General features: G+C 41.5%; 1 protein-coding gene across 7 annotated transcripts in view; it reads right to left on the bottom strand.

Moving 5' to 3' along the window:
* LOC125441354 (calcium/calmodulin-dependent 3',5'-cyclic nucleotide phosphodiesterase 1C-like) overlaps positions 1-14,600 on the bottom strand; it is a 185,575-nt gene that overhangs the window by 77,893 nt on the left and 93,082 nt on the right. For all 7 annotated transcript variants that reach the window (XR_007245830.1, XR_007245831.1, XM_048511891.1 and 4 more), the window contains 2 exons: positions 2,373-2,486; positions 1,308-1,490 (listed from right to left, as the gene is read on the bottom strand). Coding sequence is in view for 5 of the 7 variants with exons in the window: in XM_048511891.1 (XP_048367848.1) it covers positions 1,308-1,490; positions 2,373-2,486 (297 nt within the window). In the remaining 2 variants the exon portion in view is untranslated. The remainder of the gene's footprint in view (positions 1-1,307; positions 1,491-2,372; positions 2,487-14,600) is intronic.

The following is a 14,600-nucleotide window of genomic DNA, read 5'->3' as shown; positions in this document are numbered from 1 at the left end:
GCCGAGGGGGGCATTTTTCAACCTAAAAAAAGGCTGAAAAATTCAGCTTATACGCAAGTATATACGGTATATATTGCCAGAATTGCAGGAAGAGGATGTCTTATTTTGGATGTGTGGAGTAAAATTAAGAAGTTACCTCTTTTTAAGTCGTTCCCCCAGCCGTTTGTTTTGTGCTGTCTGGAATGGGCCACCCAATCACCCCTCCATCACCAGCTTAGTGCTAAATATTATGAGTATTTATTTATGACCCATAAGTAGGTACCTAAGTTGAAAGGACAATATAATTGCAATCAATTATTTTTTAATTATTATTTTATTTGACTTATAAACAGTTCTCCCTATCAGACAGGCTCAGAGCAGTGAACAGTAATGCAACTAAAATAAATTAAAATAAAATAAATACAGCAGCATAAAGGAACTTATACTCAAACTTCTCAACACATCCTTGTAAGCCTCAATGTTTCATGAAAGTCCAGAATATTGTCCATATTGATTGCAATTTCTTTTTCAAGAGTAGGAACTTTGAATATATTGAGATTTGGCGTCTTCAAAAGCCTGCTACATATACATTCAACAGTCTTACATTACACTGTATTGCGATCTATTGCATTTTTGGCACATATACTTGGTAAAACTAAAATTATTTTGTGTATCATGAGATGGTTTATCGCTATCATTTTTTAAAACACAAGGCACTTCAGCGTTAGACACCCCTCTCTCTCTCTTTTTTTAAGCTGTTTGGGTATTAGGCTTATTACTGCCATTCCAACCCTCACTGGTGTGTATCTGGACAGGCAAATTCATATGAGAAATTATACTACTGTATTTATTTTAATTTAACTTAGTTGTATTAATGCTCACTGTTCAGAGCCTGTCTAGTAGGGATAGCAGTTTATAAGTGCAATAACAATAACAATAATAATTAATTGAAATTATATTTATACAATGTACATATTTATTTATTTAACAGTGAATAGTTATCTATCTGAACTAAAAATCACAAATAGTGAAAAGCCCATATTATGAGCAGGTGCAATTTGTCTGTTTAACCTGTGACTTCGTTATAAACCAAAAATAAAACAAAATAGTTATAAACCAAAATTATGAGACTGGGGTTGAATTTTCCTAATGGTTCCCTCTAGTGTATTTTTAATTTGTGGATCACCATTTCCATATAATTTGTCTTAGGTTGCCATTCTTGATTTAGCTTTTTTATTTTAAAAAATGTCATGTCTTTTCCAGTCAATATCAGCACCATCTTTGATGCTTGACTACCCTTTGGTGCAGGACACTTAAGTCCCCTTTACCTCTCCACAAATATCCCAGCTTGCACTGCATGGACAATGCTTCGGAACCTGGGCTTCTCCTCCGTTCTTCTGAGCATCATCCCCATCTGCCGTGTGAAGGTGGACGCCAGCCAGTCCCGTACCTCCGAGGGCACAGAATCAGATTGGATATCACTGAGCTCATCTTCCGTATCCAACAGACGCCTGTAGGAGGATTTGGAGAGAAAAGTAAATAAAGATTTCCTAAGAGATGGCATTTCTTCTGTGATATTGTTTACAACTGTCACACACGCAAAAAAACACTAGTTAAATCTGTCAGTTGTTTTTTGTTTTGTTTTTGTAAATTTAATGAAACACACTGTGGACACTCTGGCCGCTTCCGCATGGCCATGCTGGGGGGGGGGGAGTGGCGTCGGTGACGTATACGGCAGCCGACCCCCCCGGACCGTTCGCCTTGCGAACCGCGTTTTATGTCGTCCCCTAGAGCATGTAAATGGCCACGTCGGCCCGGAAAGGGCCTCCGTTATTTTATTGGACAACAGCAGTATCACCAGATTGCAAAGTAACTCACTTGTTGAGAGTAAGAACAATGAAAGAGCACATTATCTCTCCAAAATTATTCAACATTAAAGTCTGCCATGCACCAAGGTCCCAGTTTTGCCTTCTGACTTTGTTAGCACACTTTCTCAACGCAATGGGATAATTACAGGATTCCATGTAGGGCAATTTGATGGATAACTACAGGATTCTATATATGGTAATTTTCAAGGCACTTTTTTTTTTGTTCTCAAAGTAAATGAACCATCACTGAAAGCAGATGACTGGCATTCAGCCTCTTGATCTGTCTGTCCCATCTCGAAGGCTTGGGGGATGAGGGCATGGCCACTATACATCAAACATATTCCCACAAAACATCAAAACCAGATTAAATATTAGCAGCAAATCAACACTCACCTTGGGACTAATCCCTCGTTCCCAGAAGCCAGGAAAAATCCCTCTTCTAACCAATGTTTGCCATTGTTGGTACAACAAGCAAAAAAAACCCCTTGCTAAATCATAGCATCAACTCTGAATCGATCAACTCACCTGGTTTCATCAATGTATACAGATTCAAGTACGGTAGCTGCATATTCCAAGTTCTTTTTCAAGTCAACAACAGAAGCTTCTCCTCTCTCTAGCTGCTTGACCAAAGATCGTAATCTATGAGAAGAGGAGAGAGAAAAAAATGATTAGCACAAATCCACTGTTGGGATTTCAAACGAATCCAAATAATGTCATTCATAAATTCCAAAACCTATAAAGTCCATAGGGAAATTTTAAGTAGGTAATGTGCACTGTAGTTGTAACCCCCATGCCCAGAATGGGTTGGCCCAGAATGGGTTGACCCAGTAAGGGGGTGGAGACTCAGAGCAGCAGAAAGGCTGAAAGAGCTCTTTGCAGAAGACAAGGGTACCAGACTCGGACCTTGATTTCTATAAGCCCTTAACACCTTGTTAAGGTAATTGCAACTCTATTGTTTGGGAACTACTGGGAAGGTAGTTGTTGTTTTTGCTATGTTGTAAATGTTGGAGTTTATTGTTTCAGGGTTTTCTTTTGTGGTTGTAATGGGTGAGAGTTCTCCTGGAGACCTTCATCATGTTGCAACCTGTTCATCAAGCCCTTGGAGTCTTCAGGAGCCAGCCAACCCACTTGCAAAGAAGAATTGGACTTGGCAATATCAGTAGACTGTTAATAGAAGGACTTGAAATGCAACCTGAACAGGACCTTGAATTGTAACGTTAAATGTTGATGTTTTAAAAGTGTTAATTGTAAAGAAAAGTAAACCATTTTGTTGTTTAAAAATTGTTGTTGCAACTCATTCCAAGTACTGCCCCACAGAACCCACAAGCTGAGGTTACATAGTCACAGTTCATTACTAGTGAAATCTTGAGAACTACACAAGCACACATTGAACAATCTACATTCCTCTGTCTTACAGAAGCCTGTTTGCTTGGCAAAGGTTTGTCTTGCAAGATGACCTCATTTTCTGATCACGGAAAATGATCAGTCATCGAGAGCACTCCATCTGCCTTGGGGGAATCTTGGTCACTTGGGAGCACTCCATCTGCCTTGGGGGAATCTGTATTCATCCAGTTCAGCCAGATGCTGCTCAACAACCTTGCTGTCCATGTCAACCAGCAGTCCAGATGCCGTGTCTTGCCTACTACCTTCTCTTAATGGGCCTGATCTCTTCAAGAAAAAAAAAACCTGAGGCAAAATAGGCATTGAGGTGTTGAGTATTTTATGGCCTATGGATTTGTTAAAATGAGAACAGAAAGGGAAAGGTTCAGATAAGGAGCCTGAAGTTTCCAGTCTGAATTACTAATATAATAACAACATATTCATTTAGCAGCACTCAATGTATTATCTGGCTTGTGGAAGGAACAGAAATAAAAGATACCATCATTGCTTGGTGAGTGACAGTGTAATCCCAAGCAGAGTTACACCTTCTAGGTCCACTGATGCTTCTGTGTAACTCTGTTTAGGGCTGCACTGTGAATCTCCAGATTTGACTTACAGGGTCTGTTTCACCCAAATAAGATAAGGCAAGCTATGATTGTTGGCAATAATAGTTGACCTGGAACTATAAATTATATTCCGGTTCTACTTTGCAAGGAAACATTGGTTTACTGAGGAGAAAGTGAAAAAAAGCACACAAAAGAATGAGGAAGATGAACATGAGGTTGAAGAACAAAAAGTCAAACTATAGTTTGACATTAGATGTGAGCTATACCACGCTGTCCAAGCAGCTTCATTATCAAGAGATCTTCCTGTAGAACTTTTTGGGGTAGCATTTGGAAGAGGGGCTTCAGCACTCCTCATGTAGCCTTAATGATGAATAAATATTACACATGCTAGCTGTAAAGTCTGTTTTACGAACAAATACAATGGGCTCTAGAAAAAGGTTGGTGGGTTGATGGCACCCACCAAAGGGGCCAACCCCTCCTGCCTTTGCCTTTGCTCCCCCTTGGTCCCACATCACCAGCTCCCTCCTTGTCCTCCTCCTCTTCTAGGGCACATGTATCAACATGCAAGGTACAATGACAGCCACCAAGGGGGAGGTGACCCTTTCCTTTCCATTTTGGCCATCAGCTCCCTCCTCTTTTTTCTCCTCTTTCTGGATGCCTGATTCTCTTCCCAAACACCTGTTTTGCCATGCAACATTTAATGACACAGTTGCAGCTGCCAACAGTTGCAACCCTTCCGCAGATAGTGGCCAATGCCTGAGCTTGCTCCTCCTCAGGCAGCTGCAGACAACATAGTGACTGTTAATTATTCAGCAGTGAGGGAGAAAAGTGAGCATGCAAGAGGGTAACACCCACATTCTGTTATTTTGTTTATGTTGTTTTTCACACATTCTGTGCAAGCCCCACCCTAAGCTGTGTGTGTGTAGCAATTGGCTGGAAGTGAGTCGTTGCCACCACAGCTAGCCTTTTATATAACAGGATAGCACAGAAGTACTGGCACAACATAGAAAGTGACATCTTTGTATATAGTAGTTTTCATTTGACTGACTAAACACTAGAGCCATGGTGGCGAACCTTTGGCACTCCAGATGTTATGGACTACAATTCCCATCAGCCCCTGCCAGCATGGCCAATTGTAGAGGATGATGGGAATTGTAGTCCATAACATCTGGAGTGCCAAAGGTTCACCACCACTGCACTAGAGGCATTTATTTAGCTAATAGTTGATCAACATATTCCCCAAATTATGATCAGACCTCAACAGTTTGTACAACTAATCCTCCTGTCATAGTTTTATTAAAACATTTAATAACAGTTTGAAATGTTCATATTTAAGAGAGATTATATGGTCTCACTATCTGGTTTTAGTTTACTGGGCAAACTAAGGGGCCACAAGGGGAAAGAACTCAGCAAGCTGACAGGGACATGATTAAAATAACAATTTGCTAATGTTGCCTCTGAATGGGATATCTCCAGCTGCAGATGTAGTGTATACTGTTTCCATTTTCCACAAAACATTTTACTGTCTGAGTGGCTTTGGGAAGGCTTCTATACAAACAAAAGTTCTGATTGTGTGAGTTGTTTTGTGATCTAGAGAGCCTAAAGTTGCCAAATCACTCTTGGGAAATACTTGGACATTTGGAGGTGGACTCTATGCAGAGTGTAGTTTGGATATGAGAGAAACTTCATCAGGATATAAAGCAATATGGTAACCCTTCAAAGCAGGCATTTTCTCCAGATCTTCAGTCCCAGCCAGAAAATTGAAAACCCAAGAGCCCCTGCTAGGTGGCAGTAAAGCTTTGCATGTACCTGCTGGCAAGCAGGCAGAGTCACAGAGTCTAAGGGTGAGGATGGCAGCCAAAGCTTGTCTTCCTCCTGGCCACAATAGACAATCCCTTCATGGGACAAGAGAGGCAAACACTATGCTTATAGTCTCCAATATTCAAATATCCAAAGAAAGGGGAAAAAACGCATGCATGCCAACTGATGCCTCCTTGTGCCTACTATCTTGCAAAGAATTGTAATTTCCTGTAAAAAAGGAACAGTTGTTTTGGGTCTGAAATTTGGCAGAAAGGATTCCTTGGTTGGGAGAGTACAAGCCCCAAGATATTTATCCAGTTTAGATGTGTAACAGATATAAAAAGTTACAAATAGAAATGTGATCTCCCTTGAAACTAATGAAAGGAAATCAATACAAATAGAGTCCAAACAGATTAAAAAGCTGCAATAAATGGGGGAACCAAAACTTAACCTGATTAAATTTTCTGTGCACATCTCTAACAAATATCACACTGAAAGTTTGTGGTGCTGAATTCAACATCCATATACAAAATGGGCCTATTGAATAGTTCTAGCATCACTGCACCAACATCCATCACGCCAGATTAGGTATGACACGCAGCATATCAATCAGTGGGATAAAACAGAGAGGTTTCAAAACAGAACACACTGTTTCTCGTGCTCAAAAAACGATGTCTTTATCTCACCATTTGTTATGCTATGATTTATCTAGTAGCAGCATTGGCAGCAACCACATGCCTTTATCAAAAGCAAGTCTGTTGCCATCTTCTCTTTCAAGTGATAAATGCTTTCAAAGCATGACTGCAACAATTCTGAATAAATTATAGACATTTGTGGCATCGTATCTCTCCAATGACTGAAAGCTGTTCTGCCTTTTAGCGAGGTTGGGTGGGGAGCAAATGGCCATGCCTGGTCTATGCACAAGCAGGAACCAAGCAGGAGAACATGTGAAGCTGTGCTATACTGAATCAGGCCACAGGTCTGGTCCTTCCAGGTCACTATTTATTCAGATTGGCAGCAACTGCCTGGGATCTCAGACAGAGGTTTTTTGTATTCATCACGTGATACTTTTGAGATGTCAGGTAATGAACTTGGGAACTTTTACATGCCATGCAGGTATTTTGCCACTGAGCCATGACCCACCTAAGCCATGCCTCCTCCCAATGCTCAAAATCAGTTTGAGCTCTTGGAGAGCTATGTGATGACTGTTCCTTTATCTTACATTCTCATGCTAAAATGCACACTCAAACAAATGATGACTCGAAATGAGAATCCATGCCGATTCTCATTTTGAGTCGTCATAGCTTCAAGACATGTCATCGGAAGAAAAATTTAACCCAGGAAACTGACACGTTGCTGAAATTGGCAGGAAAAGCTGAGTTAAATCATGTACTTTATTGACTTAAAAGGTGGGTAACTGCAGTGCCTGAAGAGCAAATGTCCCAGGGGATCTTCAGCCAGTGGCAGGCTGCACAGAGGAGTCAAGCAGCAGAAAATGGCAGACGGGGGAAATGAAAGTAGAAAGCTTATATGTCGGATGAGAAAAAATGCTTTCTTATTCTGCACAGGCAAGGGGAAAGGGGGGTGACAATGACTAGTTTAGGGCTAGTTTAGGGTTTTCTAAATACTTCAGGTTGAGCTGAAATAAAATGTCCTGAAGACCTGAGGCATAGCACCAACCGGGCGGGGTAGGGTGCAATGCCCTGGACAGAGCCATGTCAGAGGCATGGCCAGGCCATGGAGAGGCCATGGAAGGGGCATGGCCAAGCCGTAGAGGGGGCATGGTGGGTGCATTCTGGGGCGTGGTTGGGTGGGGTGGGTGGTGCCGTGGCAGGGACCCAGGGTGTGCGCGCCCCGGGCAGAGTTTCCCCTTGCTCCACCTCTGCTGAAGACATACTGGGGAAAAAGCTGTGTGGAGTTCCTCCCTAAAACACTTATTTTAATGTCCTCAAGACATTTTATTTGTGCTGTGCAGAAAATACCACTGACAAACAGCAGCTACCCTAAAGAAACCAAAAGGAACTCTCAGTAAAAGTGGTGGTGGATGGAAATTCCATGAACCATGGGCCATGGCTGGGTTTGATTTACATGCAACTACAGTCACTATCAGACGTGGAAGTACATATGGTAGATACACAGCGTTGGTTTTAAAGAGTACTCAGCTACAGAAATATTTATACAATCACTTAAGATACAAAATGGCTTTTTCTTCAATTTGGAGAGACAAAGATCAACTACTCGAGTGGGGCCAACCAATGGATGGCCACAACTGGTTTGACAATGTTTGCTTTCAACTGTACGTGGGTAGTTTTAAAACAGCAGGCGGGGATTTAATTCTATGGTTTTCAAGCCCTTATGTTTCCAGATCTTTGTTCATACTCCTCAATCCACCTTCCTTTCCCGTTAGCTAGCTGGGTTCCTGTAAAGATCCTAGAGGAATAAATCTGGCTTGAACAGCTAATGGGCAACCTGACTTGGCTATGTAACTGGACTCTGTTCAACTCTTGTTTTGATGCTATGTGACTTGGGCTTCACTCTGTGTTAATGCTCACAATTCAGCACTAGCTGGCTTTTGGGAGGTCTAATAAAGTTTTAGCTTTCTAAACTTAATCAGAGATGAACTGCAAAGCCCCAGACACACTCAGTTTAAGCAAACTGTTGAGCACTTTTACTTTGTCCACTGCATGTTTTAAAAAACACAGAAACTGTGTTTAAAATAAACAATACATTCCTACATATAAAAATGGCAAATTACGTGGCAATATCTTATGAATTCAATGAGAATTTTCTTTTTAAAATTTTCATAACATAACAGCAATATAAAAGCAGTTAAACAACCAAAAAAAGAAACAAAGAACCAAGCTTAACTTAATTACAATCTGAACTTAAAGAGAGAACCAACAGAGTTGTACAGATAATATTCTAGAAGGGCATAAGTTGATCAACAAAAGCTATAATCTGGTGTACAGTCACTGTATTGTTATTTTCTACATTTTTTTTATAAATGTTGGGAAACTTATCAAGTTGTATATTCAATTATCACAATACAGCGATCTACACATACTATTAATTCTCTCTCTATATATATAATATTTCCACTGTGTACATTTCATTTCATTGATTCTTTTACACTTCAAAATAATATGAGAAGTACATTTTCCATTTATCTTGAAATTCTTGATTGGATCTTTTATTAACCAAGCTCAGTAGCTTTGCCATTGTTGCATATTTTTTTATTTGAACATTTAAAAAGAGCAAAACTGATTTCTGCCCATTTAAGACATAGGAGATACTGACGACAATCCATCTGAACCTACAAAAATGCCTCACAGTAAGATAAATAGTCCCTCTAGTTCAGCGGTTCTCAACCTGTGGGTCACAACCCCTTTGGGGGTCAAATGACCATTTCACGGGGGTCGCCTCAGACTCTCTGCATCAGTGTTCTCCATCTGTAAAATGGATAAATGTTAGGGTTGGAGGTCACCACAACATGAGGAACTGTATTAAAGGGTCGTGGCATTAGGAAGGTTGAGAACCACTGATCTAGCTCATTATTGTTTGCTTAGACTGTAGGAGCTCCCTTGGGTCTTCCAAACTACCTTTTTAGCTGGGAAGGTGAGGATTGGACCTGGAACCGTAAGCAGCTCTGTTCTACTAAGATACACCCCACCATAAATGAACCAAGCAAAGTTCTTTCAGGGTTGTTTTTGTCATTCCCTCTAGTTCTGAAACCATGTTTCCAAAGCAGACTGAGATACATATTGAGGACACACTGTTCAAAGAAAAATCTCAGAAGCACCTAAACTGTGGATGTTAGTGGCTTATGAAAGGGCTGCTTGTACACACCAGAAAGCACCGACCCTGTTTCCCCAAAAATAAGACCTACCCGAAAATAATGATTTTTCGGGATTTTTGGAGGATGCTTGAAATATAAGCCCAACTCCAAAAATAAGCTCTAGTTACAGATTTCCTGGAGCTAGTGGTGAAGCTACAAGGGGATGGGGGGTGCACGGTGCACCAGGCGCACACCTGGGGAGCGCAGAAAATCACCCCCAGACCCTTAATCCTTTCCCCCTCCCCCCTCCGTGGAGCCCCCCGTGGTGCCCCCCCTTCCCGCATTTACCTTAGTTCCTTTCCTTTTTGAGAACTTTTTCAGGCTGCAAAAGGCCTGTTCGCAGTAAAAACGGCCTTTTGCAGCCTGAAAAGTTCTCAAAAAGGAAAAGAACTAAGGTAAGTATGGGAAGGGGGGAAGCGGGGTGCTGGGGGGCGGAAAATATAAAATGCGCACTGGGCACATTTTGGCCCAGCTACGCCTCTGCCTGGCGTAGCTGATCTGGCGGGTGCAAAATCATGGGCGGGGGGGGGGGGATAAGCCCTAACGCATCTTTTGGAGCAAAAATTAATATAAGATCCAGACTTATTTTCGGGAAAACACGGTACATCTGAAGCTGCCTTATGCTGAGCCAGACCATTGGTCCATCAGTAGTGCATAGTCTGACATTGATTTACTTGGGTTTCAGGCAAATAAAGTTATCTCTCCATACCTGTTGAGATTCTTTTAAGCAGAGATGTTAGTGATTTAAGCTAAGACCTTTTTTATGCACAGTACATTCTCTATAACTGAGAAATGACCTCCTCTTCCTCCTCCTCCTTCTCTTCCTCCTCAAATATCTAAAGATACAACTTTCCCAACTGCCCTAGCAGAAACTGCACAAGATTTGAACCAGCCACTTGTAGATGTAGCAGATGGAAGGACAGCAAGTTACAAGATGACGTACACTGAAGGCCTGTCAAAAATTAATCTATTTTTCAATAAACACATTAATCAGTTGTGACATCCTCCAGGACACATGGAATGAGCCTGAGGCTTTGTTGTTGCACCAAATTCCAGAAAGGACAATGTTGGTATTGTCACCACTTCCTCCCACATGATCTCAGCCTGCTGATATTACTAGAGACATATGGAGAGGACACAAAGCAGCAGCTCCCATCCTATTCAGTTTATGTAAGAAACAGACAGGCAATGCAAATCAGAATGATGGGGAAAGGTAATAACAGCACAGATTCTACCTGGTGCTTGAAACAATGAAGATTTAATAAGTGACATCTACTAACCCTTTCTATAGAAACACAATTCCTTTGACTGGAAAGGGAGATGAATTCTGCAGGCAACCAAGTACACTTGCATTTTATTAATGCAACGTCCTTTCCTTTGAACTTGTGATATATGCGCATTGGAGCTCATTAGAGTGAATAAATACATGAGAATTAGATTTCCCAACTTTATCCTGAGCAGAAAGGCATCAGTTAGGGTCTCTAGTTTTTAACAGCAACCACTTTGTTGCAGTCTGTTTCTTGGATCGCCAGAAGCTGGCCTTGCATGATGACAATATGCTGCATGCTGGCCCAGACATTTGGCAGGACTATCCTGTATTCCTACAATTCAGATGGATTATCCCAAATCCCCTTTCTTCTCTTTCTCCCTTGAGAGTGAGTTCCAGAGATCAATAACTGAAGACTTGAGTGACCAAGGCCTGTTGGAGTAGAACAGAGGGAGTCTGGCTAAAAGTGGACATATCACCTGCTCAAGGTGCAAAGGATGTGCTGTGGTTTGATATGAAATTTACAGTCCAAAGAGCATGTGAATGTGTTTTACAGGCTAAAACCATTACTGGTGCTTTCATTCAAACAGGATGGCACACAGGGTTCCTAGCAGCAATATATTCCACATGGAATAGACAAGAGTAGGACAGACAACTGTGCACTCTGTTCTCTAAGGCCCCTTCCGCATATGCAGAATAATGCACTTTCAATCCACTTTCACAATTGTTTGCAAGTGGATTTTGCTATTCTGCACAGTAAAATCCGGCTGCAAAGTGCATTGTAAGTGGATCGAAAGTGCATTATTCTGCACGTGCAGAAGGGGCCTAAGAATCTAATTGGAAACTATGGATTACCATGATAAAAAAACAAGATTTTGGATACATCATAGGAAAAATGTGGGATTGATTCTTTCCCACTTTCAACCTCTACTCTGTGTACTTCACAAATAATACTTGATGATTTTGAGACTACTTAGCACTTAAAGTGAATAAGACAGAAAACACTGTAAAAGGAAGACAGAGTTTTTGGAAAAACCTTTTTCACAAGTTTCACAACCATTTTAAAAAGCAGACATATGAGGAATAGCAAAGCAAAGAAGAAAAGACATAGGGAAAACAACAGATCAAGAAACACAAACAATGTATTTGTTAATGGGGGGAAAGGGATGTGAAACAGATAGATGTTTTAGAAAAGGAGGAGGAGGAGGAGGAGGAGGAGGAGGAGGAGGAGAAGAAGAAGAAGAAGAAGAGGAGGAGGAGGAGGAGGAGGAGTTTGGATTTATATCCCCCCTTTCTCTCCTGCAGGAGACTCAAAGGGGCTTACAATCTCCTTGCCCTTCCCCCCTCACAACAAATACCCTGTCAGGTAGGTGGGGCTGAGAGAGCTCCGAGAAGCTGTGACTAGCCCAAGGTCACCCAGCTGGTGTGTGTGGGAGTGCACAGGCTAATCTGAATTCCCCAGATAAGCCTCCACAGCTCAGGCAGCAGAGCTGGGAATCAAACCCGGTTCCTCCAGATTAGATACACGAGCTCTCAACCTCCTACGCTACTTTTAGCATCACATTTTAAACAATGAATAAGGACTGCATTATAAAATGCCTGGGGACAATGGGTTAATGAATTCCAAAGGTATCAGAACAATGGCATTGGAACAACATAGGTCTTTAGAAGCACTCCAAAGATAAACTGAAGAAAAAAGAGACCACCAGAAATTAAAATCCAGAAATTAAAACAATAAGTAGAACTAATAAAAGTTAATAATTAGCAAGTTGGAACCAGGTCATCTTACAATGCTTGACTTTATTAAAAATCAAGCACAATGTCCTCAGTACGTAGTCAGGTTTGCTTCCATATAGCTGCACATGCAGAAGTTCTTTAATGTTAGCTCTGTACTTTGAATGAAACTCTGTACATGACCAGGTCATCCAACAAAACACTCTTTTGTTTGGAAAGTCTCTTTCTTCATTTTTTTTTCCAAATAATGCACTCAGATCTTGCACCATCAGTATGACCTTACCACCTCAATTATTTTTGACACAGAGATGTGCTAAGATTCAATCATAACTGCAAGACATACCTTCTTCATCTTGAAGCCCTGCCATGCAAATCTTAGAAGCAAGTGGAGAGGTTTAAAAAACTCTGCACATGCCCATATGCTTTGCTAAGTTATTTATGGAAACAACTTCATGGCAGTAAACATTTCCTCTAAACTAGTCCTCTTCAGTAACTTTTGAAGATCCCCATTGTGCAAACCCATTCTGCCTTGCCAAAAATACTCTGTCTAGCTACTAAAGCCCAACTGTCTCCTGCAAAATTAATATAAATGCATACCAAACTGAGGCATTTGTCCGGTGCTTGCTTTGGAACTGTACCAAAAAACAAATTTCCTAATTTCATTTGCTACATCCTTGCAAAATATATTCCCAGCAGCATCTAATATGTGATTTCCTAATCAAGACCTCTCTTCAGACATGCAAGACCTCCCTTCAGACATTAACTGTATTGGGGTACCTATTACATGTAATTAGTAAACATTATATTGTCACTTGCTGAGGGGTTGTAAATCAAGGCACCATCTGTTCCCGTAAATGCATATGCTGGACTTGTGGAAGCTGGACTGCTTGTTGCTTAAGCAACCAAGTCAGCAAATTTCTGACAACCTGGGAATGAGTAATGAAATGTGCTCCAGAGATCAATAACAACAGGCATTTTTTTTAAAAAAAATCATCTAGACTGCCAAAGCAGAAAGTAATAGAAAATTCATCTGCAGTTATTATTTAGAAACTCAAAACTAACTGCTAAGCGTATCTGCTATGAACACAGGTACCAACTTATCTTAAGGAACAATCTTGGCATTCCGGAGGCTCGTTAAAGCATTAGGTATATAAACCATATCTTTCAGTGATTAAGATTCTCTGCTACACAGGAGTTAGAGCTTTAGAACCAAGGCCTTGGGCAAGAGCCTACCTGCCACCACTGCTGGCCACCTGCTGACCCATCTGTTCCCCCAACTCAGAGATGTGCCATCTCCCACAACACATGGCAGGTGACTAGTCTGTATTAGGCATCCTCTCCCCCACACTGCCTTTCCATCATGCCCTTCATGGAACAGCAGCAAAAACAGAGGAAGGTATGGTGCTGTGTTCTCACCTTGAACGAGTCAGCAGGGAGTAACAATAGGACCTCTTCCTGAGTGACAGCAGCCTGGTATGCATGCTCATGAGACCAAGACTGGACATGATTGGGCCCGGCAAGGAAAGGAGAGGCAAGTGTGTCCAGCCTTGACATTCTCTGGGGCAGCACCCCACCAACTGCACACACCCCTTGCCTCCTCTTCCACTCCTACCTCAAAACAGTTCCTCCGATCCTTCTCCAACTGGGTCTTCTGCCTTAGCCATCCCGTCCCATTTTTGCCCACTTCCAATTATTCTGGAGGTGAGAAGGAGAGCCCGCTGCCACTGTGCTGAAGAAGGATCAGGACTGGGTTTCTGCATAGTCGCACAACTCTCCAATTTTCAGAAAAAACATTAATTCAAAAATTAAAAAGAAAAAAAACCCAGCACATTATCTAGAAAACATATAGCATGCCAATTGCCCTTCAAGAATAGGCGTAAGTTGAGTGTAATTTGGTTTTAAAAAAGGAAAAGGAGGGGAGTTGGCTTGCTCAAGTCATTAATGATTTACAAAATACTGGATTAGGAATGCTTCCCCCAGTTCTAACCCATCCCCAGTCTAGGATGCTACTGACATTTCATAGCTCCAACTTTCTGGAGGTATAAAAAGTCCTGAAGAGATTAACTTCAATCAACAAGAAATAACTTCCCCAAGCTTTAATTAATGGAGGAGGAGGAGGAGGAGGAGGAGGAGGAGGAGGTGGTGGTGGTGGAGGAGGAGGAGGAGGAGGA

The sequence above is a fragment of the Sphaerodactylus townsendi genome, linkage group LG11 (genome assembly GCF_021028975.2).
Source record: "Sphaerodactylus townsendi isolate TG3544 linkage group LG11, MPM_Stown_v2.3, whole genome shotgun sequence".
In the NCBI taxonomy this organism is placed as follows: Eukaryota; Metazoa; Chordata; class Lepidosauria; order Squamata; family Sphaerodactylidae; genus Sphaerodactylus; species Sphaerodactylus townsendi.
This window is presented reverse-complemented; position numbering and strand designations above follow the sequence as displayed.